Consider the following 26,555-nt stretch of genomic DNA (forward strand, 5'->3'; position numbering starts at 1 on the left):
CAGGTAAACATATTGCTTTGCTTACACTAACTTGGACAAGTAGTAGGAAAACTTATACTCAACAAGGACTTAGCCATTATGCGATGAAAAGGTACATAGTGAGTATTTCGCTTACAACGATCATGACCAATGACTTATTGCGTAGAAATAATCATGCATATAAACAACCATGAGTTCCAGTATATTTATGTACTAAGAAGAATCCCGTTATTGGGCAGCTAAAGAAACAAACCTTGTCTCCAGGAGTTCAACTTAAGCTCGGTATCGTGTGTTAGCTACCACCATTGCATACCTCTTTTGGGTTTGTCAACTCCTTCAGGATTTAATGATTTTTTGGAAAATTACTCCTTGTTTATGGTGTGATAATAAGTCTGCCATACAGGTTGCTCATAACCCAAATTTTCATGGACAAACTAAACATGTTAAAGTTGACTTTCATTTTGTTAGACAAGAATTGTTGGCAGAAAGAAATTTATATATCTTCAACATGTAAAACCTCTCACCATTGATCGTTTTATCTACTACAATCCAAACTTATGCCTCAGAAAATGTGCATCAATTTGAGGGAGGATATGTATATATCAGTTAAGTTAGGCAGTTTCTAATCAAGTTGTTTATGAGTTGTGTTAATATGTTATTAACAAGTTATATCTATGAATCATATTATAAATACTCATTCTCTGTATTTGATATTTTATGAGAGGGAAATAATAATAATTCTCATTACTGTTATTAAAAGTTCATAATCACAAGCATAAATACAATCAAACATAAATTAGTCTATTAACTTACTCATTACCAAGTGAAATTTCCATACGTTGAGTTGTCATTTTAGACAACTAAACCAAATTACATGATTTTGAAAATAGGGCCAAAACCCATAGACACACATGTAATTTTTATTTTCCTTCTTTATTTTTTTTCCTCTCTCTCTCTCTGAGTTTCATTTTCGATTCTGTTTTCTTCCAATTAATCAACTACCTTGTGAGTGTTCATCAAATGGTTTTAACATCCCCTTCCTCTCTAACATCAATGTCACTTTTACATTTCATAAGATCGTCAATGGGACTGACAAAGTTAGCTACAACTAGTGTTTCATCTTGTATCTAGGTTTAACAACGAAATTCTTATGTCTACACTTTTCTTCTATATTGGTTTTATATGGCATTTGTTTGTCCTAACCCTTTTCATAATGAAGCTCAACCTACTCCGCATGGCCAATTTTAGAACAAAGGTAAAGCAATCAAAAAAGGTTTAGTACTGAAATTACATAATTGCCCCCCTCCAATCGAAACAAAATTTATTACAGCAATGCCATCTGGACTTCTTTTGGTGTTTACTCACTGTTTCCAATTATCTTTTGCTTTTTTTTTTTTTTTGTTTCCCTTCGAATTTTGAACACAGCATATCTGTTATAATTATACCAATCTTATTCCTTTGCTGTGAAAGAGAAAGCAGAGTAGAAACTAAGAAAAAAAAAAAGCTTTCAAGAAAAGCAGGAAGAGAGACAGATCTGCAAAGCTCTGAAGCTGCTCAACAATGGCGTCAAAGCTACTACTTTTCACCGTCTTTGTCTTTGATGTCATTGCTTTTGGCTTGGCCATTGCAGCTGAGCAAAGGAGAAGCATTGTAAGCTCATACCCTTTTCCCCTTTTTCTCTCTCTACTTGCTTTTTATCTTCATTCTTGCTTATTCCAGTGAAATTTTCTGCCTTCAATTAAAATTCTTGCTGATTTATAGCCTTTTGCTTCTGGGTTTGCTTAGTTTGTTTGGTTTTGAATATGGATTTTTTTAGCTGTAGAGAGATAAAAAAAAGGTAGAATCTTTCCCTTCAAAATTGATTTTTAGGTTAAAGATATTTAGAACTTTCCCACCAGTTGTCTCAGTGGACAAACAAAAGAAAACCTTTTGTTTCATCTTGAAAAGCACTTGGATCTACTTTCTTTGGTGTTTTTAAACCACAATTTATGCTGTTCTTGGAGAAATTTCTTGTGAAGGATGAAATATAATTCAAACTGTATCATATCTTTGCAATTACTTAGTTTAGGACTTTTTAATGAGCTAAATATGATTTCTTCACTATGGAAAAATTTCTTGTGAACAATCATTTTGTACCATATCTTTGGAATTTCTGACTTCTTGATGAGCAAAATATGATTTCTTCATTAGAAATGTCCTGTTGTTGGGATTGGATGTGTAACACAGATGGGAGGTGGTGATACAATGTACCAAATTTAGAAAGATTACTCTTTTCGTGTAAGGATGCTTAACCGTCATGCCGATATTATTTGGGCTGAGCAGAAGATTCTTCAAACTTTCTTCAAAGAGAGATCTGCAACTCTTGAAAGATTACTCTTTCATCTATGGATGCTTAACCATCGCACCGATATTATGCGGAGCTGAGGTTGAGATTGCTCAAACTTTCTTTAAGGAGATATCTATGGATCTCAAAGACCAATGTAAAGATAAATTTTTCTTCAAAGGCAGATCTGATACTCTTAGGTCCCACATTGTTTGGTTTTGACTCAATAGCCATTATTTTTCCTTACTTTCTTTACCTGCTCCCAACAAGAAGAGCCAAGCTCATAATTCAGTGGGACTGTTTGAAATTCAATATTAGTTTTCTTTTTGTAAAAAGTTAATTAAGTACTTGTGCATTCTTGTCCGTTATCCAAAGGGGTAGATATTTATCTCTAAAAACTTTGAATGTTTTAAAGGCTTCATATTATTCTTTTATAATAAGCTGCGAGTGTTTTAATTACTTACTGATACACTATAAACTTTGAATCTCAAGTAGCTTTCTTTGGGTTTTGAAAGTTATACTGGTATTTTCATCATTGGTTAAGAAAAATATGAATTGAAATTGTTTTACAGGCAAAGATAGTTGAAGACCCAGGTGCGAAAACAAACTATTGTGTATATGACTCGGACATTTCAACTGGATTAGGAGTTGGAGCATTTCTCTTTCTCTTGGCTAGTCAGATCCTCATAATGGTGGCTAGCCGCTGCTTTTGCTGTGGCAAGCCTCTGAGTCCCGGTGGTTCGAGGGCTTGGGCAGTAGTTCTTCTTATAACTTGCTGGTAAGTAGAGCAAAGTAATATGTTTGGGACCTAATTCTTGTACACTAACACAGGTGTTTTTTTTTTATATTGGTATGATGGTATGATATTGTTTACTGTTCTGAAATAATCTGTTTCAGGGTGTTTTTCCTCATCGCCGAGATTTGCTTGTTGGCGGGTTCGGCTAGGAATGCATACCACACCAAGTACAGAACATTGCTTACTGAAACTCCTCCCTCTTGTCAAATGTTGAGAAGAGGAGTGTTTGCTGCAGGAGCAGCTTTCATTTTCTTCACTTCCATTGTTTCTCAGTTTTACTATGTTTGCTATTCGAGGGCCCGGGAGAGCTTTCAATCATACAGCAAAGACACAGGCATTGGCATGAGTACCTACAAATGAGCTACATAAAGGTCGTTTTCAATCACGTTCCACTTCAAGATAGTTTTGTTTTTCACCTTTTGTAGTTTTCAATCCAGTTTATAGAAGCCTAATAGGTTTTCTTTCTCTACTACTATATGTTTCTACCAAACTCCCTGGTCGATAGTTTTTATGTTGGTAGGAAAAAAAAAAAAACAGTTGCTTGTTTGATCGTTTAGGCTGGTGTGATGTTGAGCTGTAGCATATTCTGCTGGTATTAGAAGATGAACAGTCACGTTGCAGGACATTGTTTCTATATTCTTTCATCATTTTTGTATAACCAATGGAATTTGGTTCTTCTATGCCTCTTTTGAAATTATTATATGATGTACCCAAAGTTTATAATGGATCTTCCGCTAATTTAGGCATAACTATTAGTAGTATTGTTTGGCTTTTGTTAGAGGAAGCTATTAAATTTCATTCCAAAATTGGATATTTTCACGTCTCTCAGTTTAGATATGAGAATTCGTTTTGCTTTTCTTATGCAAATAGTAAAAGAAGGTTCATATCCCGAATTTTTACATTTGGATTAACTTTTCTAAGGGTTTAAAAACAGTATTTCTTTTACCAACAAAAATACTTCCTTAAGCACTTGTTTGATGTGATCATGAATGATAGAACTTTGAGTTTTGTGTCAAGTGTTTAGTTGCTTTACGTTTTTTACTTGAAATTAATTGATTGAGACATATTTTAGGAAAAAGAAAAAAATAAATTTCAAGCTTTGAATTTGACAAATTGATTTAATACTTGAACTTAAAAAGAAAAAGAAAAGGTGAGTTAATAATATCTATTCTAAACTCAGAGTTCAATCAATTGGATTTGACTAAGCCTGATAAATTTTGTCATTTTAAGCTAAAATTGTTTATATAGAAATTAGATTTAAAATATTAACATATATTAAGAAATATTGTTGTTTATTTTGTTATTTCTAAAATTGTAACCTATTACGATTATCCGTTTTAAATAAATAGTTGATATTATTATCATTGTGAGGTTAAAATTACAACAGTTATCTAAGTTTATTGTGTGAAGATTGATTAGCTTTGTCAAGTTTGTGGTTGAAATTATTATTTTCATTACTATGATTATGATAAGAGATATGAAAAGAAAAATAAATAAATGTTGACTGCTGTCTGTCTGTCCTCCAAAAGACCAAAAGATCAAAATATCTTATAGGAATCTTAATTTTAATTTAATTAAATTTTATGAAACCTTATCTATCATTATAAGGGGCTAAAGATATCACGTGGTAGAGTCTGAAAAACAAGTTGGAAGAAATATACATATTAGTATAGCATACCATCACCTCTTTTTGTAAAGCTTTGATCATAGGTTTCACATGCAAATCAACTTTATACACCCATATTTCTTTATTTATTATATATGAGAACAAGGCATCCAATGTATTTTGTATCATGTTTTTCTTCAAACCATTGAGGTGAGACAGTTTTTACCGTTTATAATATACCACTTAGTCACCCTAGTCTCATATTGGTAGGCCTAGCTACTTGATCTATATTATTTTTAGACTTGAATCAGACATAGATTGAGTTGTCCGAAAGAGCAATTAATTATAAGAAGCAAGGTAAAAAAGACTAAAGAGACTTTCGCACTACATCATCAAAAGCTAGTAAATTCACATCAAATGACAAATAATTTATATACAATTCAAGCAATCCATATGAGAATAGAGAGAAGATGACACAAAAAAACAAGTCCAATAGTTTGGAAGATGGCATGGAGACAAAAAATGTACATATTATCATGTGTATACTGCATGACCACCAACACTCTAAGAATCAAGTCAGTAATTGTTTAGAGAGGATTTGGTTGAGAAGATTTTGTCGCCTAAATCTTAATCAAACGATAAACTAAATCTATTACAAGCACTAGTTTTAGTGACAAGACTTGGTCGAACACAAATTAAATCGACGAGAAACATGCAAATTCGATTTTGTATCAGTTGCATTAAGTTCAAAGACTAGTTAGGCTGAATATCTAGTTGTCGAGCGCCTAACTAAATTTCTTCAATTCTAAATTAGATAGAACAATGGTCACTTAAGTTAATTCGCAAACTATTGTAACCCTATTGATTTCCATGGACAAACATACAATCAAATGTCACGTATTATTTGTTAATCAATCAAAGTTGTATTCATATAATCACCAATTGTATGACAATGTGAAAATTTTCAATCTAAACAGAGTTGAATCAACAATTACAATATGATCTAGTTTAAAAACTTATGAATACGTTGAAATAGACAAAATTCTAAAAGTTCAAGATAGAAAGTGATACCTTAGCCCCTCATTGGCATGACGATTGATAAGATAATGTTATCGTACATAAACTAGTCAAAAGAACTAGAAATATAGAGAAAATTCGAACTAAGAGTGACTAGATTCGAACATTGTCCTCTAACCTAGGTGACAAGATTCTTCTTTTGTTGTGATAAGATTCTTCTTTCGTAGATCTGTGATGTCGATACAATCTTGTATGCTTTCCACGGAAAAAAAAATGATTGTACCTTATATAGAAATAGGTTTTATAGCAATTATTTACTGATTAATTTCTCAAACAATTAATCAAGATGTTTCAAACGGTTGTGAATTTATTTCATTATGCATGTGCAAAAGTAGAACACTTAATTTGGGTTTATGGACAGTCTATTGGATTGGTGTGGAGACTCAACTAAATAGGTATTTGATTTTTCAGCTGCAATAAGTATTTTTAAAATAAAGCTGAAATTTCCCCACATCACATACTCATATGTACTTGTCATTGTAGCATGAGTGTGTGTGCCTGCGGTGGTAACGAAGGAACTACCAAATATTCCCACATCGATTTTAGCTCTACATTAACAAAGGAAGATTAATTATAAAAGAGAAGTTCAAAGATGTGGACTCTCATACCTTTCTCGGCCTTTTGGCTAAGATCAAGTGTAGTATCTGTTCTTATCAGTTTAATATCTGATACGTGGGCCATCGGCCCACATGATATTAAATTTATTTTTCTAGGGAAGGGCCAACTGCAATAGCTTGCTATTGGGGCCTTTAAGCGTCGCCCTTGCGTTGCACTACTGCTTGGGCCTGGCGCATCCCTCCTAGCCCAGTTTTAAGTGTTGACTCATAATTCCTAATTGTGGAAGTTCAAGGTTATAAGGTTCAAATTGATATGAAACATCTTATTTGGATTTGTGATTTAATTTAATTTTGCAAGTTTTAATGTTTAAATTTGTAAAATATATTTTATTTGGAATTTGTTTCATTTAAACTAGTCAAGAAATAGACATAACACATGCAAGTGAACTATTAATAAATGTCAAAATTAGGTCTCAATCTTATCTCCTGAGAAAGTTCAGTCAGGTTTTAAGAAAGAGGAAAAGGTGAAAGAAGTTAAAGGAATAAAAGGTGTCAAATTCTTATTATTTATGATTGGTTAGAATTTTTGTTAGTCTATTTTGACTTATCATTTGATTTTAGGTCATAAAAGGTTTACAATTTTATTTTTAAAGCACTGTGAACCTCACCCGGAAAAACAAATCCTCAACGCCGATTTTATGATGATCAAATCAATCTATAGACGGAGTAACTTATCAACACATTGTTGAAACATTTATTCAATCATCGTTTAATCAGAAAACTTAGTAAAAAAACATTAAAAGAAAATTCCATTCAAAAGAAGAAAAAAAAACGAATAAAAAGTAGCAACCCAGTAGTTAAATATCTAGGAAAAATTAGAAAGAATAGTCAGGAGGATGAAAAATGGCTGGAAACAGTATTTACATTTATAGCTATCACAGTGAGGGTAGGGTGATAGTCTATCACCCAATTCATTTTATCACACTAATAATTATAAATGCACTGCAGTAATGCAATATACTAATTGATTTGCTTTTATAAAACAAATAAGCATGCACCATAGTAATTAAAAGACCAAAAGGTACATAATGTTATTTGTTTTTAAGGGTAAAAATAAATATACCCCAATTGAGAAACCAATTTCATATCTTTTTCAAAAAATAAAATAAACTAGAGTTATTTTACTTGCAGCATTTTGATCTCTATCTAATTCTTTTTCAGCAATTACTAGCTGAATTTTAAAACATACCCCGTTTTTTCCCCTTCAAAAAATAGTTTTCACAATCTGGCTACAGTTCCAAAATCGAAGATATAAAATAAAGAAATTGAAAATAAACAAACTTAGAGTTGTTTTATAAGAACGAAAAAATCAGAGTCTCCATCAAACAAACCCTACAAGGTTATATATTTACAAGTCGTCTTCCAAATACAAATTTCCACTTTTTTTTCCTAAAAGAAATGAAATTACCACTTGACCAATCATCAATATCTTGCGATCTGGCTAATGTCAACTCACTCAGCCAATTTATCCTTCAAATATGCTAAAATTGCTTTGGTTCCTTTCTCCAAGATAGCCCTCCTAATGCTGTATGATAAAATGTGACGATTGGTTGATGGTTAACACATAAATCACATAAGAGTGTACAACAAGATTATTCTAGAGGTTTACTTTTGGGCTGAAATGGGAAAAAAAAAATGAAACGTAGCATTGTCGTACCTTCTTAGCGGATTTCCATCCAGTCTAAGTACCTGTAGGCTGGGTTCAAGCAAGCTCTGATTTAAAAATAAAATTGTAAGTTCTTAGTTTGTGTTTGATAAAAACCATAGAAAACTATAGAATGTTTGTGAGATAAGTTGAAGAGACATGTTAGAGAGAGACTAAAAGAGAGAAGATATCTATGCTTGAGAGTGCCCACTTGGTTTCTACTAAGTCGATATTGTATCGAACGTTATTATCCATTAGGTTTGGATTTAGTTTAACTCATCTTTACAGCCTCAATAGTGGTCATTATAGTTTCCACAATTTACTTGCAAATTTAGAAGTGTTTCTCAAAATTTAAAACTAAGGTCTCATTTTATAAGCAATTGAAAATTGAGTTTGTTTCCACTATTCTGTGCAGAAATGTGCTTACAAGCTTAATATTCAAAAACCAAATTGTTACCAAATGGGCCTAACCAATCTTCTTTTAAGATTAAAAGATTAAAATTGAGAACCAGATAAAAAAAATGAAATAAGCCATCCAGAAGACGTTAGATGCAATGAAACGTATTATGAAGGTATCTCATATAGACTAAAAGTTTCTACAAAATACTATCCAAATCCATTCTTACCAGCTGGGGAGGGAGCAGTGAAATGTTATTATCTGATAGGTCCAGCTCAGTAAGGGCAGCAAGATTCTTCAATTCCTGCACCAAACCAAATATGAATCCCAGAACCACAATAGAGGATTGAACTAGTGGGGAACGTACAGGGGAAAGTATAATATATGTCTAAGCTTACGAACTTGAATAGAGCTTGCAAATTGAGAAATTAGAAGCAATTAGTAAAATGGTCTTTACATTCGCCTCCAACCAAAAATATGAAAAACCGATTTTTATCTCCAAACGGCAAAAATTTGAAGGCCATGAATTTAATCCTAGAAACTGTTGTACTTGAAAAGTAAAAGTAAATCATCAAACTAGTAGAAACTGCTGTGCTTCAAGTCTTCACCAAAATTGCTAATCATTAAATAATGTCATTTAAATGATTTAGCAAGAAACAAGGGAAATGGTCCGAAATGGCATTTAATAGGTTGTCTCCTAAAACTAGCACTTTTTTAACGAGATTTTCCTAAAATATTAAAATTTTGATAGTTTCGGTGGGACATTAGACTGAGATTTTACCATTTTTCAAATCTTCAAAATCTTAATTAATTTTTATAAGTTTTTTTTAAAAAAATTATGGATCTCAGTTTATCCCGGACAAAATTATAACGAGAAAGCCTAAAAGCTTAATAATCTCAGTTCATCCTAAACAAAAGTGTATCAAGAAGCCTAAAAATGTGATAATTTAGGACTATCTCGCTACAATTTTATCGAGATGAATCTAGATCAACCAAATCTTTTACCAATAGCTAACTCTCATCAAAATTTCTATTATAATCTTGCCACATTTTATATTAGTAAATAAGATTTCTATTCTAATCTTGTCAACTTAACTATAGAAAGAATAAAAGATTCAAGAAATTGTATGAAAAATTATTTAAGATCCGGAGAAAATTAGTAAACATTTGGTAAAAGATTAGGAAAGTTGTAGATGAAAATTTGTTATAATCAAATTTGAAAAATTGGCAATTTTCAAATTTTCTTCAGATAAAAAAATTAGTTGAGATTTGGAAAGATTCGAAAGGTAGATCTCGGTCTAATAGATGCACGGAAAACCCAAAACAATAAGTTGAAAAAATTTCGGTGGTTAAATGATTTTTCAAAGTTGGTTAGTTTTACTATACAAAACCTATTAAATGCAGTTTCTGACAATTTCCCAAGAAACATCTATCCTAATCAATCTCATCCGCTAATCAAACAGATAAAACAAATTTGAATCTGACTCGTGAAGGCCTCTTGGATTATTAACTAACAATACAAGTTACCTCTGGCACTAATTGAATTGAATTTTGACTCAAATCTAGTATCCGCATGTGCTTTAAGCCCAATATAGATGATGGAACTTCATGTAGCCGCATTCTCCTGTTAATTAAAAGTCATTACATGAGTGCGTATCTTGTTAAGACAAAAGAAAATGATGCATGACAGCACGGTATGCATCTTAAGGGACTGGAAAATATCCCAGTTTCTTGTGAAGTAACCTTAGGTAAAGCTCTTGCAGAAGTGGTAAGCTGGAAAATGTTGGGTGCTCAGGTAAGCAAGCTATATTACCACTAAGATCTAGAACCTGTAGCTTGGAGACTGCCTGAAACCCATCTGACGGAATCTACAAAAGTAACATCACCGGGTTAGATTTTTATAAGTAAAGAAGCCAATTACAGAAGAACAATTGACTTTTCAGCACTGAAGACGAGAAAAAGGAGGGGCCAGTCCAGTGTCTAGAATGTCAGAAAAGAATAAATTTTAAAAAACGCAAAACTTCGAAACTATGTGTCGCCAGTCTATCATCGAATAACGAATGCACGGCCTTAAAAATATAAAGATGTAACTAAATCCTAGGAGAAAATAGCATATTTCAGAATTTAAGATAGAAGTCTAAGTATCAACAAACCTTCTTTTAAAATGTTTCAATGATTCAAACTCTAGAGAACATCACTTGAATTTAAAATAAAATAATAAACAATAGATGAATTATTTTTTACCTGTTTAAGTGGATTATTGTCCAGCTTTAAACACGTGAGATTAGGTAGCGTCTTGAGAATTGCACCTGGCCAATCTTTAATCTTGTTCCTAGACAAAATCAAGGTCTGCATATATTTGATGAGTTAATGCCATCAATTATAAAAAATATTTAACTAAAAATAGCTAAACTACGTGGCTTTCAAAGCTAATCCCGTATCAATCCAAATGGGTATTTTTGGAGAAGTCCTGCACGTTTTATTTACCAACAAAAATGCAAAATGCGGTGATGAAGGAAATTTGACCTTTGTAGTTGTGAATATCAAACTGGCCGGCCTAAGTTTCTCCATCTAATGAGGCTTTATCTAACTGCAGCAAGAATATTTTCCTATAGTTCAAAATTTACACTGAAGTTCCTAACATCCATGACTTTTGAAATCAGCAGTTTGTCAAAATTGAGTTATTTCCTATGAACTCAACTATATTAATCGTATGTTGATTGTGCAACGCATAAATTATGCATACCTGTAGTGAAGTGCATGAAGAAAGTTCAACTGGTAGCTCCTGGAAGGAATTCTTTGACAGATCAAGTTTCATGAGTTCACTGGATTCCCAAACTTCTGATGGCACAGCACTCAGCCCTTGCCCTTCTAGAGAAAGCTCCTTAAAGCAGGAAAAACATGAATTAAGGATAAAAGGGAAAATCACATCCACATTAAGATTAACTGCTTCAGTAAGAGAGAGTAAACAAAGTAAAATGCAACAATTCTATTAGCAACGATACTTGTGAAAACATATTTGAGGATTCTCTGCAGATTAACGTCACACCAAATTTACCTTTCTGCTACCCCATTAATGAAAAATGAACCAAGCAGTTTTCGTTGCTTGCTTGTAATTAGAAACTTTGAGATTAAATTAGGACCTTCTCATCAAATTCTTGCACCACTTGAACCAGTTTAGTAAGCACCTGTTTGCTAAAACTTGTACTGTATTTCTTGTTTTTTTTTTATACATGTGAGTGTATGGACCAACTTATACGCATCTCAACTAATCTTACGAGACTACCCACCTAACCCTACAACATTTGGGTGTCAAAAAAGCCCATAGGAAATTAATTCCTCTAAACCCTAAAACCTCCTTAAACCTACTACTTCAAGAAGGGTGATGAATACAAATTGTTGGTGATATATAATTAAATTTGCCTTCAACCACTAGCTTAAGCTTTTGAATGAATTTGTGGTTTAATATGGTATCTGTGCAAGTGGTCGTCCAATAATATAAAAACTAAAATAAATGTTCAACCACAAGATATAAACTAAATCAGTGTGTTTGATCCAAAGAGTTGTGAAGTAGGAGTTGCGAACTCCACTCCTTGTTTTGCCCAAGGAGTTAATGGGTCCCACTACTAAAAGACATCAATCTTATATATTATCAACTCCTATACAGTGGGCCACAGGAGTTCCTAATTCTTTAGACTTCATAACTCTTTATTTCCTCACTAATTCACTCTTTACCCCAAACACCTTTGCAGAGAATATGAAAGCATTCCAATTCAAAGAAATGTCTTAAAAATAATAATTAAAGAAAGCCTTTGAATGAGATCACCATGAGGATGCAAGTGGACCAGTTCCAGGCGAAAAGACCAAGAAAGAGCTTTATCATGTAAAACCCGTTGATTTCTTTCAAACCATATCTCAGATAGGAAAGATTTTCATTGCAATTGACCATAAGATTTAAGAAACGTTTGGCAAAAACGGGTCCACTAATTGCTGAAGAATTTTGTCCCGAAATGACATGACAAAGATCCATTGAAGATGAAAAGAGAAAAATTTCTCCCAGGCTGGTTTAGAGAAGTTACACTCAAAGAATAAATGTTGTAAGCGTTTACCTTGAGCCAAACAATAGAGAGCACACCGAGGGAGAGAGACAATGTCATTGCAAATTGTGTTGAACGGTGACAGTACAATTAAGAGAACCAAATAGCATAGTCCAAATAAGAACACTAATTCTTTTTGAACTTTTGGGCTTCCAAAGTCCTTGTTAAACAACTTTCTCTAATGGGGAGGCCACCTTTAGATGCTTACATAAAGAATTAACCATAAAGCATCCATAGGAAGATAACACCCAGTGCCTTGAATCTGGAGAAGAAGGTTGTAAAGAGTTCAAACAACACAATAGTTGCTGAAAATTAGAAATTTCCTCTTCTTCAAGAAGCTTTCTGAAAGTAATATGCCAAGTATTAATATTTGCATCCCAATGTCAAAAGACAACCATTGGGAAATGAAGCAACTTTATACAACATAGGAAACAATGCTTTGCAGGAAAGATCTGAAACCCAAGTGTCCTGCCAAAAACTCATTTGCCTTCCATTTCCAAACTTGAAACCAGCTAAGGAGTCAACTTTCACCAAGTTTTGGATATATATAATACTAATTCAAGGGACTTTTTAAAATCTCACCAAATTTTCCAGAAGAGTGCCAACCATGAGTGTTAGAACCATGGATACTTTCAATAACTTTACCCCCAAGAGCTTCAGGTTCCCTTATGAATCACCAACCCCATTTAGATAATAAAGCCATGTTCCTGGATTACAAATTACCCAAACCTAGACCTCCATTAATCGAGGGATTAGAAACCAAATCCATCTTGCTAAATGGTTTACCTTGCTTCCCTTTTGACCCTCCCAAAAGAAGGAACACAATAGGCGTTCAATCGCAGAAACCACCGAGGGAGGCATGAGAAAAAATGACATGCAGTAAGCAGGCAAGTTGGATAAAACTGAGTAGCAAAGAGTGATTCGACTACCACATAATAAGTTATACTTCTTCCATCTATCAAGCTTCTTATGTTTCTTATCAATGATTGGTTGCTAAAAAGAAACTTGTTTTGGTTAACCTCCAAGGGGTAGACCAAGTTAGATAAAAGGACGTTTTCCTAACTTGCATTTCAAACAACTGGCAGTTGAGAACACCCAACCTGTAGGTGCTTCCTAATTGTGTTTGAATCATCTTCAACTTGGTAATGACAAGATCTTGTTTTCCATAGATGATCAACTGCTTAGGAACACCCTTTTGAGATTGTTCACATATTGGAGAAGGTCTCTGGTCAAAAAATTAATCTTTCAATTAGGTTTATTTAAACCCCTTGGAGATTTATCTGGCAGACTATGGACTTAGTTGCTAGTCGTGTGCAACGTTCCCTTGGTGATGGGATTTTTACTTCTTTTTGGATTGCCTCTTGGCATAGTTGTGGCCGGTGGCCCTATTGTGACAACATTTCCTAGGCTTTATCATTTTGACTTCCAATTGCTAATATGGCTGATGTGTGGATTGGGACAACCAATGTAGCTAGGTAGGTAATCGCTCCAAAGTAAGAGCTCAACATTTACATATTAAATCATCATTGGATAGCAGAAGAAATATATAAACTTTAAGTTTTAAATTTTTTCAAAAAGATACTGTAGGCATACCTTTGAAGTGATAGACATTCTCGCTGCCATAGTTATTACATCCCCTCTCTGAGTGCTACTAGCCTCAGGCCCTAAAAAAGAATATTCTTTAAACGCCATAATGAAGAGACTGCAGATATGAAATAATATATGGTCCACTCGATTAGTCAAAATAAAATTAACTACTGAACCTTCATTTTCAGGAAGTCTACTTCGAAGAAACCTCAGTAAAGCAGGTGTTGGCCCAGAAACTAGTGAGCTAGCATTGGAGGAAGCATCAAAATTTAGTCATCTTTTCATTAAAATGAAACAATGAATAGCTATTTATAAGCACTAGGTTGGCAACTGGTAAGAATACACTCAACAGAACTTCCACACCTTCGAAGGGTACGTATGGGATTGCCTGTGAGCAAGAGCTTTCTCAAAGTAGTCATCTTACCTACACAGAGGATCAAAATTAATATCTCCCGTCAGTTCTCCTTCTAGTCCGTCAAGAAAGGCACTAATACCATGTTGTTTCTAAATTTTTCCAGCCAAAACTAAAGTTGCTATACATTCACCAACTCTAACTTTCAAAAGAATGCAAGAGGCATTCTCTGTGCTTATAAAAAAAATATGTCTAGGGAGGCAAGTGAAGTGAATGCAACATTTCCTCAACAAGTTCTGGCACTACATTGATCTATGCTTATGAAATAATAGTAATTGATACAACTAATCTTTTACTGCCTCTAAAATGGTCTATTAGAGAACTAGGATCAAATGGAGTAAAACTTAAATCACTAAAATCTACAAACAAACATTACATACAGTTTTCGTAAGCATTTCAAACACACTTGATTAAATCTGCTAACCTTACCTATTTCTGGGGGCAGTCCACTCAATGAATTGTTTGAAAGGTCTAGGACCAAGAGATGTAACTTGCATGCCTCAACTGGATACTCTTTCAACTGCAAATAAGGAGGCATGTTCACTAGAAACCCAAGTATTACCAAAGTAGTTAAGAGTATTCATTTAATGATGTGTAAAGATAAAAAATACAATTTACATGTACAATATTAGATGGTAAATACATATGAAAAACCAACTTCTCCTGAGCAAACAAATAAAAATAAAAATAAAGTACTATTCTCCGTCTATGCAAGATTTGCTGATACTTTTACTCAATATTATATGGATTATTATGTACTGAATTGCAAGCTTGTAGCATACATTTTCTCCATTGGGGAAAATTATTTTATTTCATGTTCATCTAAATTTCTAGGCTGGAATTTGGTAGTTCATGAGAAAAATGTTGATCAAAACTCAATTCTGAGGTTGTAGTTAGAAATTAGGTCAGAAATTATACTGCAAATTAAAATAATATAGAAAGTTACAGTTCATACTAAGAATTTGAGAGATTCTCCAAAATTAATCCCAAAATATGTCTGTCTCCAACTCCCCCAATGTGATATTCATAACAACTCCACTAACAAGCTGAAAACTCATGTCCCAAGTAGCCTAATAATGTTCCTAACACTACTCTGCTTCAAGAACACACTTCCTCAAGGGTTGTTGGTCTTTTAGTCAATTTTATTTTAAATAATTCTGTTTGTTTTATTTCTTTTTTTCTTTTATAGAACCCACTGCCTAAAAATTATTCTAAACCTGATCTGCACATTGTATGTAAACTCCTTCCTTCCAGTTTGGCTTTCTTTTCGTTTAAATTAGTCCAGGCCCATTACCATATGGTCCCTATCTAATTCCAGAAGCTTCTCCACCCTTGAAGTTGTGAAGTACATGAGTGTACGGCTTCCGCAGTATCCTCTTCTTTCTTTCGAGAGATTTCTTTTCTTTCCTAACACCCTTTCTTTAATAATAAGGTAAGGGGAGACTTCCACCAGGTCAAATTCTCTCTTTCGTAAAGAACAAATAATAGAAAAATGATTAGGGTCAGACTTGGTTCAGGGATTGGAAGATGTTCGCACATAAGCAAGACCTGCTAAATCACCCACGGCAACCGAAAGAGCTGGGACCATGGAGTGGGCCCCAAGATAGAATTCGGGGACACTTCGAAACAGGACTCTAGTTTATGATTTAGCTCCTCAACCCCATCCTGCCATTATCAAGTTATCAATAACTCATGTCTCTTCCACACGTTGAAGACATTTAAGCCAGCAAGCTTTCACCCTCTTTACTATATTTTCACCTCCACCATATGCCAGAATCTTCTCTTTCACTTCTTCATAGGTATTTGTCTCTCTTGTGCCATTAGGTTTCGGGGATTCATTGATTAGTAAACCTCCAGTACTGGAACCTTTTACCTTCATGCTTAGACATTTGTGTACTCCCTTGGATAGTTTTCTTTGATTCTTCTGGGGTATACCATATACGTATATCCCACATGAATTTCTTCTGGCATAACAATAAACAATAAATTCTCAATTGTAGACATACCAATTTGACTTGAGTAACTACTTTAGCCCTTGAATTACATCCTTCCTCCATTTTTTATTTTCTATATGAATCCTTGAGCTAGTTTGCAATCAATTTCTCATATATATATATTAAATCTCATCATCTCCCACAGCTCCTCCAAATACCTATACTACAATTCCTCTCAAAACACACTCCCCATGAAAGCACAAGCTAAAGAAGTCTTCCCTAGCAAAACAACTAGTAACGTCTTTCTTTCTTCCTTTGATAGTAGAAACCCCAATCTAGAAATTGGAAAGTTCGAAAATTGAAATTGTGTTATAATATCAAGAAAAACTATAATAGCAAATTCCAATAGCTATTAGTGGTTTCAAAGGCAACATTTTTCCTATCAGATAAACATGGAGTTCCATCTCAAAAATAATTGGCAATGAGAAGAATAACCCACTTATCTCATAAAGATTGGAAGGTCTCTTCATCTCCCTGGTGTGAGATCATCAGCATGACCCTCAAGATGGTGTCTTTCTGGGGTTCACCAGTCTTGGGTATCTTTTCTTTTCTTCCTTTATTTGAACCAAATGCCAATTTTAGCATTTTTATCTCCGATACCATATTAGTGTATCTCGTAACAATTGCGACATATATTCATCTTTTGATGTGACATCCTCGACACTTCTCCTTGACTAATTCCAAGGTATGTCCATCTCCTACCCCTCCAATTTACTCTATTTATTATAACCACCTTCACTATTCAATATGCCCCTCATAAACTAACAATACTTCTGAAAAATATTCATGACTGCTTGGCTGTAAAATACTATTCCTCCTTCATATATCATAAAATAGGTATCTATTTATTATGTTACATCACCAATCAAGAATTGTGGAAGATATTGCTCCAAATCCACACTAATTTATGGGCTCCAAAAATGAATTTGAACCCCCCTTCTTTTTCACTTTCAAACTAAGGAATTGGAGAACTCCATGCTGTCTTGTATGTAACTTATTCACACTAATCATATCTAATGGAAAGTATGCCCATAACCAAAGACCACGGTGCTGAATTTCATGGCCATTTCATTTCATTAATAGAGTGAGTTATCTGAGCCTAGCAAAAGGTTATGCATTAGGCCTTTTGAAGTTAAATACTCGTAATTTAAGATAATGAACCTTTTTTTGGTTTACAGCACTTACAAATTTTTATAGTACTAATTTAGAACATAAAATTTGTTGAGCGGAAAACATATATAAAATTTGAAAAAGAACAAATGCGAGATAGAAAAATGAATTGTCATCCAAAATGTTGCAAGGATTTTTGCGATTTCCTTTTATGAGCACATAATTTCAAGTTTCATATTTCTCAATGAAAGTTCGGTTTCTTTAAACAAAAAAGTTACGAAGTTTAAAAGATCATGCCATACTGCAAATATTTTATATGCTGAGCAATGGATGAGACTGAAGAAATCAAGGTAGAATTTATTTATGTTTGAATGCTTTGCTCATTTATCCATGGTTTAGCCTAGCCAACATCTCAAAGAGCAGTAAAGTTTCCTCCAACTGTGTTCCAATATATTATAGTTTCCCTATTCTCTATTCTCCATTTACAGAAATGAGGAAAAGATATAGGTAAGAACTATTGAAGATGAACAGACTACCTGGTTTGAGTGAAGATCTAAAGTCCCTAAATGAGAAAGTGCCCCAATCTCCACTGGTAGCGTACTTACTGAATTATTCCTAGAATTTGAAATCACATTACTTAATCAAAATAAAATTTTAAAAGAAGAGAAGGAACAAACCATAGAAACCCATTACAGTCTAAACCAAGTGTAAGTTTGTAAGATTATGGATTGAATACTACCCCATATATAACTCTGCAAGCGCACAGCAATCCTTTATTGAAGGTGGAATTGATGAAATTTCTGCAAAGAGGACATATTTATTATATTTAGAAAGCCTTGCTAAAACATGAAAGAAAAAGATCAAATTATTTGATGTAAAGGAGATTAAGTGAGCTAATCAGCCAAAAAACTCACTGTTTTGGAATACATTTAAACGAATGAGGCGTAATAGGCTACCAATATTCTCAGGTAACTCATTAAGCAAATTCTTCGCTGCAAATATTGAATTGTAAGATATATTTCTCTAATCTAGTAACGCAAAATATAAATGATTCAACAATATCAGATGAATTAGTCAAGACTTCAAAATTACACGCATTAAGTTCAGTGAGCAGAGTCCATGATGCAATCAAATTTTTGGATATCACCTTTAGTTTGTTCCCCTGCCAAACAAAGAGGTTACATTAGAAATGAATTACTATTTAGATTACTAAACCAACCCGATTAAAATCAATATTCTCTATCCTTACCTCCATATCAAGCTTCGTCAATTTTGAGCAGTTCGCAAGTTCAACAGGCAAGCTGGAAATGGAGTTGTTTGATGCCTGAGGAAGAGTACAATAAGAAACCTTGCTTGATACATTATGCTAAAACAAAGTGCCTTCTTATCAATAATTATTAGTTGGTAAATACCAAACCCCCCAACTGACAAAATCAACCTAGTAACCTTCACAGCAACTGAGGGCAAATTTAGCATAGATGAGAGAATAGGCAACATTTAACATCTAGGATATCAGTAAGGATAAACTAAACGTAAGACGGAAAAAGAAAACGTGTCTCTTAATCCATTGTACTTGAGGGAAGATCTTATAAAGTTACTATACTAAGAGATGGAAAGGGCCACACAAGGTCAGTCAAGGAAGACTGCTCAAGTAGCAAACCATTTCGGGATGCGAAAGTGAGTGCACGTCATAGTAGGAAACAATTACCTTTAGATCCGACAGATCTGAACACCTTCCAAGTCCACCTGGTAGTTCCTGAAGGTGATTGCTTGAACAGTCAAATCTAAAAGGAAACAATTGCCACAATAAGTGACAGATAGAAAATTCTCTGTTTTTCCATGTCCACTTGGAGGCTCAATGATTAAAAAAAAATGAAGAAATGAAAACGGATTTAAAAAACTAAAAAGGATTTCTTTTACAAGTAGGAACTACAATTAGAAATGAATAATTGCAAAAATGGTAAATCCCACGTATTGTTTTTCTTTTTTTTTTTTTTTAGAGAAAGAGAGGAAGAATAAACACTTTTGTACGAGTCTACGAAAAAATATTTTCTAATTTGCAAAACTAAAAATCACTTCAAATAAAGAACTCTGAACATTGATTTTTAGCTGACTTCAATCAATTTTTCAGTTCCTTATGTCCTTGTAATACCATTCCCCAAGATGCTCACAGAATAAAAAGAAGTTACTAACTTAGGTAAATGAGTTCACCAACGATCTTTTGAACTCCCATTTCAGAAGATATTCTGCTAGATTCTCTCCTCATAAATTCTGAACAAAAATCAATCTACTAGGGGTTATGTAAAAGGGGAGAGGAATACTTGACAAGTGAAGTGGCGGATCCAATTTCATCAGGTATTCTCATTAATGAATTGAAGGACACATCTAAGAGCTTTAGGGCAGGAAGCCTGCAAATCAAATTAATAACGGCGTATAAATTACGAAAATACAGCCATCATAAAATTTTGTCTGTGAAACGAGTAGAAAACACTAAATCAGAACTCACTCTCCAATTGCAGCTGGAAGTTCAGAAAGTTTGTTGTGACTAACATTTAATACAGCAAGAGAAGACAAATTCCTCAGTTCTTCACTCAACAATTGAATATTATTATGAGCTAGAATTAGCTTCTGTAGCTCCACAGCCTGCAAAAAGAAAACAAACCAATGAACGAAACAATGTAAAATCAAATCTTAAACCTCCAAATTGAAATCAAAGAAGTTTACCTCCCACCACTTCTCGTCCGCCTGAACTGCATCCAAGCTTCGATAAACCTCACTTGGCACATCACTAAAGATAATATAACCAAAATTCAGGCAAATGCACTTCGATCAATAACAACATTTAACTGGTACCTCCTTAATCTTAGCTTTTAATGGATTTCAAAGTAATGATCAGGATTTAAAACTTGCCTGAGAGAGCGATTGGAAAGATTAAGAGAGCCGGATGCTCTTGCGGCCTTTAAAATCCGATCCATTGCTCCAATGCTTCGAGTATAATCAGAGGAGATTCCAGAACCTTGGAATCAGATCTATGGCCGTCGTTAGGGGATTGAGAAGCTCAAGTATATAGTTCTTCTTTGTTGGATTCTCCTTGTTTAGGTTGAGAGAAAGGAGAGCTCCATTTTTTGCTACCATTACCAAACCAACTGAATTTTCGGTTTCCAACTTTCTACTTTCCTTCAATTATATATATTATTATATTTCAACTTTAGAAACAAACGACAAAATACATGTCTATTATTTTTCCCTTTTTTTTTTCTCATAATATGTGGATTATAAATATTTATAAGAATAACAAAGTATAAATTAATGTAATTTGCTAAAGTGATAATAGTTCAATTTGCATGAATAAATAATGTCATCAATCAAGAACAATTCTTTTTGTATTAGAAAAAAATATATATTTGCCACACAAATTAAAGGAAAAAAAAAACAAATTTTAACACTAAATTTGCCCATGTCTTATCAATTTAAATTAATTTGATTGATTTAGACTTCGTCTTTTAACTTTAAAAAATATTTCAAACTCTCTTTCATTTTTTATCCAAATATTGTTTTAAATTGTGTTCTGTAAATTATAAAGTAAGTGCATGTATGACATAGTAGGTTAGGATATGTTAGTATTGTATCAATTCAAAGGCTTAAAAGTTTGAATCATATTAATGTATATGAATCACGTGAATTTAATAGATGCCCAATATGCATAGAAGCTAAATTTTTGGAAAGTCTTTTAAATAATAATGACACATAGTACATAATTACTTAAGCTAGTTATGAGGTTCTAATCCAAAAAAGGGAATCGTGTTAAAAAGAAATTCTGTTGAGATAAATTATTTTGATCAAGCATAGAAAGAGGCATTTTATAAAGAAATGATGTGGTTGGAGAAAAAGGTTACACGAATGGGAGTTTTTTTAATCTGAGAGTCATCGTATGGAAGTAGGTAACACGTTAAGGCTGCTGGCGATTAGGAAGCTTGTGTTTAACGCTAAGGACTTATTGGAGTAGCAACACGAGAAGAAGTACCTACAGTTAAGGGTAAGGCTATAAGGTAGAAGTTTGGTTGAGGAGACTAGACGACCCTATGGGGAAAAGTAAATGTCTGTTGCTTCGAGAGAAGAGAGAGAATTAGACGAATTAATGAAGCTTGGCTTTCCAAGAATATAAGGTTGGCGTCTTAAGAGAAGTGTCCATTTATATATGACGTTTAACTTACATATCGAGTTGAAATTTGTTGTATAGCTCGATGAAATAGAAATGAGACACGCATGAAGCAGGAAAGTGACCCTTAGATGTGAAAGGTCGCTATAAATAAGACCAAAGACCGAAAGTAAGGGTGGAAAATGCTAAGATGTTTTATTGAGATGTAGAAAGGAGATTTTTGAGTTTAGAGAGGTCGATTAGGGGAAATCACTAGACAAGAAAAGGGATCCGAAAGTCGAAGGAAGAAAGAGTTGAGGCTAAGTGTTGTTGTGAGTGATTCTTAAAAATGAATGTTCTTTTGCGAGTAATCATAATAAACGATGTTTGTTTTGAATGATTTCATGAATAAATAACCTTTCTAAATGAATTGCATGCATGTTGTTCTTCACTAAAGCGTTGTAATTGATAATCTTTATAAGCAAAGAAAGTGTTTTATGAATGATTGAGTTTTCTTTTGTAATCTTTCATTAATGTTTGTAGTATCTTATTGGTTGAATGTGATCTATTGGGCTAATATCTCTCCTTGATATTGGTGTGGTTGTGTAACATGTGATGGTATGGTTGATTTATCGCAAGACGCTAGTGGAAACCTCAAGTTTAACCTGAGACGCTGGTGAAAGTGAATTCTTGGTCTAGGCGGGTAAATGCTGGTAAAAGTGAATCCTAAGTCGAGTGAGAATGAGTTGCTTTTATTGATGCTAGATGCTCGTAAGTGTGAATCCCAGATCTAGGCAAGGAATGAAATGTGAGATGCTGGTGAAAGTAAATCCCAGACCTATCGCATGATACTAGTGAAGTGAATCCCAAGTCTACGTGATGACATGCTAATGAAAGTGAATCACACGTTTGAGATTGAGGTTGTTACGAGACGCTGGTAGAAATCTCAAGTCTATCATGTGACGTTGATGAAATCTCAAGTTTAACGTGTGACACTGGTGAAGTAAATCACATGTATAGGCGAGTAAATGCTAGTGAAGTGAATCCTAGGTCTAGGCAATTAGATGTGGATGTAAAAACCCTGGGTCCCGGTGGTAAACAGTGAATATTTATTGGTTTAAATGTGTGGCCCTATTGCGCTCGCTGTGTTTATAGATTGCGTTGAGAACTTGTGTTCATGGGTTTAAGTTTGTTGTTATTAACCTGTTGTATTCCCCGAAAAGGTATTTCTTAAATTCATCGTTTACTAAGCTTTTGACTTCATTTTAAAGTTTTTCTCCCGAGGTTGTCAGGCATTGGAGTCAAGTACGGAATGGAAGTCATACATAGAAGCTAAGTAAAGGAAGAAAAGTTGGGTTGTTATGTAAACTTGTGTGGCATGCAAGTCTTGTCATCCTATCTTGCATTTATTAAGTCAATAGGTAAGAGCTTCACTCCTTAACGTTAGGGGCTCCAGCCCAGATCGAAGAAAGGTCATCTTGTGCTCCTAGATTGTGAGGCCAAAGACGATGGACGACCAAGGAGAAGGAAAAAGGTATGAGTCAGGGAAAGGAAGCCTTGAAGCTTGTCTCTGAAATGGTTGCTGAACGACCAAGGAGAAGGATAAGAAAATGGGTCCTTACACTTCTAATTACCTTATTGTAAGGAGCAACATTTCAATGGACGTGTGGATCAGAACTTAAGTTTTATTTACATTCCTTGCGAGAAAAGGGAATGTAACTGTTAAGTGTGAATCTTGTCTAAAGTGTTAAGTTAATAAAAGAAGGAGTTATGTTTATTCTGTTACTTATTAATTCTACTTATCGCTTAGTGAATGATTATTCCTTGTTATGGCAAGAGTGTTAAGCGATGGAGTAAGTCTAAAGGTTGTTTGCTTTTCTGCTGCATTGAGAAAGTCTCTAAGGTTGAGGCAAATGCTTCACGATGAGACTAGTTGAAGAGAGTTAATCAGCTTAGGATGCATTCATCACGTCATCTCGCAATGAGATACGCGACGAGTGTCTAGGTGTCATGTCCCCCACCTGGTTGCAGGAAGTGGCATTTGGAACGAGGCGTAACACTATTTCACACATATCTAGCTGATTTTAGAAACATTGTATATGAAGAGAGGTGGTAAAAATTACTAAATATCTTTTGTTGATGATTGTTCTAGATATACAAAAAAAAAAAAAAATACCTTCTAAAATCAAAAGATGAAGCTAGTAGCATGTTTGTGAAATTTAAAGTCGAAGTAAAAATTTAATGAGATAGAAAAATAAAAAGAATTAGATCCGATAAAGGAGGTGAATTTAGTGACACTTTTCTTAAGAAATGTTGTGAATTAAATTGGATCATTCATCAAGTAACTCATTTGTCTTTACCCCAACAAAATAAAATAGTTGAACGTAAAAATAGAACTCTAAAGGCAATGATGAATGTTATGTTATTAAGTTCTTGTTTGATAACAACATGAGGAAGAAAGTTGTGCTTTCTGTTTGTTTTATTATTAACAAGGTTCCTTACAAAAAGATGGATAAGACTCCGTATGAATTGTGGAAGAGATATTCACCTAACTTGGATTATTTAAAAGTGTGGAGGTACTTAGCCAAGATTGTGGTAAAACGATAATTTAACTCAACTAGTGTTACGAACATTTGTGAAAGACTAACTTATTGTTATTGGTCTATAACCGTGGACACAAATATATATATATATATATAGTGAGAAGAGTTTAACTGTAAATTTTAAGTGGAGTGTACACACAATTAACGAATATTAATTAGCATGGTTAATGAGTTTAGTCAATTAATCTCACATCATTGTAACTTTTGATCTGTAGGTCCATTAGGTCTCATTCCCAGCTCATAGAGAGTAACGAGGTTAATATATATTTAATGTAATTTTAAATGTTCAAGTTTACTTGGAGAATTAATATAATGTATAGTGATACATTATAAATTAATATAAAGTTTATATTTTAATTAAACTTTATCATATAAATTTAATTTTGGATATGATTCAAAATAAATTTATGAGAGAATAAAATAATTGAATGAATTCAAATATTAATTTAATTTGAATTAGATTCATATTAAAACTATAGGTTAAAATTAATGTACTGTATATGATACACATTAAAACTAAAGGCTTATTGAGAAACTTATACATGAATACGATTCAAATTTTGTTTAAATTAAATATAAGATATTTAATTTATCAATTAATTAGTTAGATAATTAATTAATAGGGTTTAGGTATAGATATACTCATAATCCTAATAAAAATCATTAGACAACATTTCATCATTTGTTAGGGTATCTCAGAGGTATAATGGATTTTTATTTAATTTCAACTATTTTCCTAAGTGTTAGAATAATATTGTGACCCAAATTGAGTTACATATAACGACAAAGTGAGTTCAACTAGTGGATATATGTTTATACTAGGAAGATGAGCTATTTCATAGAAATCAACTAAACAAACATGTATAACACGATCCTTATGGAGCCAGAGTTAGCAATTGAGTTATCTAGACAAGAAGCATAGTGGCTAAAAAGTCTATTGGGAGAGTGTCCTTATGAGGGGCTTCTATAGGGGTGTACATGTATAGTATGGGTTGGGTCGAGTTAATTACTTTTTATTAACCAATCCAAAAATTTGGGTTGCCTATAATACAAACCTACCGGTTCTATTTTTTAGGGTCAACCCAACCCAACCTAAGTCAATATTTTTTGTTGGATCAGATTGGGTTATATACACAAAATCATATAGACGGAGAAGTTATGAGCGATCCCTTTTTAATAAAGGTGAAATTAATGCATTAAAAGAAGATTCTCTCACATACAATAATTCAGAAACCAAATAGAATAACTAATCCAAAAGATTTATGGCCTAATATATATGGATTAGCCATAAGTTTGTTGAAGGGGTGATTCGATTTCACTAAAGTAACATATAAATACAGAAAAACATAAGAAACCTATGAATCTGAGATGGAGACCATGCGAAAAACTAAAAGAGACAATGGTGACAAACTGAGGGAGGAGATGACGAATTGAAGGATATGGCAATGTTGGAGAACTAAGGGAGATGGCGGCAACATAAAACTAAGGTAGCAAATTGAGAGAGACACCCCCAAGCTTCTATAAACCAATATTCCTACATTGTGACTCACATGCTGTCATAGGTATTGCTAAGAACAATGTGTATAATGACAAAAGAAGACATATTCGACTGAGACATGGACTTGTGAAACAATTGTTGAAGGAAGGAATCATCTCTTTGGAGTTTGTGAGATCTTAAAGACGTTTAGCAGATCTACTCAATAAAGGCCTAACAATAAAAGTAACTCTAGAATCCTCGACTGGTATTGGAGTCAAACCCATAGTGTGATCCATAGCCTTCATTTGGATAGTCTACAAAACTAAATTTGATGGATAATTTATGAGATATCCATAGCCTTATTTTGGGTGGTCTATTGCGATTGATTTGATGGATAATTGGTAAAGTCTTCATAGCTCAATTTAGAGTCATCTATTGTGATAGATTTGATGAAGCATTTAACATAAAAGGAAAGTTGTGGGTTGCCTTCTATCAAAGAGTTCAAGGGTTTCTTTCCCGAGCTTTCATGAGGACCCAATGTTTTATGTGAATAACCCAAATAAAATTGATACATTATCACATAATCAAGAGAAAAATCAAAAAGGAATGAAATGTGTCAAGGAGATCTCAACTAGAATTTACAAAATTCAATAGGTAACTTACTCTTATAAATATTGTTGTTGTCTTACTTCACTAT

General features: G+C 33.5%; 2 protein-coding genes and 1 non-coding gene across 3 annotated transcripts; 2 read left to right on the forward strand and 1 right to left on the reverse strand.

Annotated features, from left to right (window-relative positions):
• Positions 1-1,364: 1,364 nt before the first annotated feature.
• LOC101203051 lies at positions 1,365-3,844 on the forward strand. The gene is made up of 3 exons (XM_004133653.3): positions 1,365-1,629; positions 2,875-3,080; positions 3,200-3,844. The coding sequence occupies exons 1-3, from the start codon at positions 1,540-1,542 to the stop codon at positions 3,456-3,458; spliced, it is 555 nt and encodes a 184-aa protein (XP_004133701.1). The 5' UTR covers positions 1,365-1,539; the 3' UTR covers positions 3,459-3,844.
• A 2,541-nt stretch (positions 3,845-6,385) lies between these two features.
• LOC116403001 lies at positions 6,386-6,580 on the forward strand. Its single transcript, XR_004215732.1, has one exon. It is a non-coding gene; the product is annotated as a U2 spliceosomal RNA (small nuclear RNA).
• A 994-nt stretch (positions 6,581-7,574) lies between these two features.
• On the reverse strand, positions 7,575-20,817 carry LOC101203285 (plant intracellular Ras-group-related LRR protein 6). Its single transcript, XM_004133654.3, has 21 exons — positions 20,551-20,817; positions 20,365-20,428; positions 20,147-20,283; positions 19,962-20,048; positions 19,349-19,424; positions 18,890-18,964; positions 18,733-18,802; positions 18,555-18,632; positions 18,380-18,440; positions 18,177-18,255; positions 14,966-15,056; positions 14,488-14,548; positions 14,301-14,368; positions 14,131-14,201; positions 11,187-11,324; positions 10,685-10,789; positions 10,184-10,308; positions 9,968-10,064; positions 8,670-8,744; positions 8,056-8,111; positions 7,575-7,923 (listed from the first exon to the last, which is right to left on the reverse strand). Exons 1-21 carry the CDS (start codon positions 20,613-20,615, stop codon positions 7,851-7,853), a joined length of 1,752 nt encoding a protein of 583 aa, XP_004133702.1. The 5' UTR covers positions 20,616-20,817; the 3' UTR covers positions 7,575-7,850.
• Between the last annotated feature and the right edge of the window lie 5,738 nt (positions 20,818-26,555).

The sequence above is a fragment of the Cucumis sativus genome, chromosome 3 (assembly GCF_000004075.3).
Source record: "Cucumis sativus cultivar 9930 chromosome 3, Cucumber_9930_V3, whole genome shotgun sequence".
Taxonomy (NCBI): Eukaryota; Viridiplantae; Streptophyta; class Magnoliopsida; order Cucurbitales; family Cucurbitaceae; genus Cucumis; species Cucumis sativus.

Excerpts from the sequence above, each read along its gene's own strand:
- LOC101203051 (XM_004133653.3), top strand. The coding sequence starts at position 1,540 with ATGGCGTCAAAGCTACTACTTTTCACCGTCTTTGTCTTTGATGTCATT. Across the intron at positions 1,630-2,874 it reads CTGAGCAAAGGAGAAGCATT|GCAAAGATAGTTGAAGACCC; the intron begins GTAAGCTCATAC and ends ATTGTTTTACAG. Across the intron at positions 3,081-3,199 it reads GTTCTTCTTATAACTTGCTG|GGTGTTTTTCCTCATCGCCG; the intron begins GTAAGTAGAGCA and ends AATCTGTTTCAG.
- LOC101203285 (XM_004133654.3), bottom strand. The coding sequence starts at position 20,615 with ATGGATCGGATTTTAAAGGCCGCAAGAGCATCCGGCTCTCTTAATCTT. Across the intron at positions 18,965-19,348 it reads CAGATCTGTCGGATCTAAAG|GCATCAAACAACTCCATTTC; the intron begins GTAATTGTTTCC and ends ACTCTTCCTCAG. Across the intron at positions 8,745-9,967 it reads CAATTCAATTAGTGCCAGAG|GAATTGAAGAATCTTGCTGC; the intron begins GTAACTTGTATT and ends GGTTTGGTGCAG.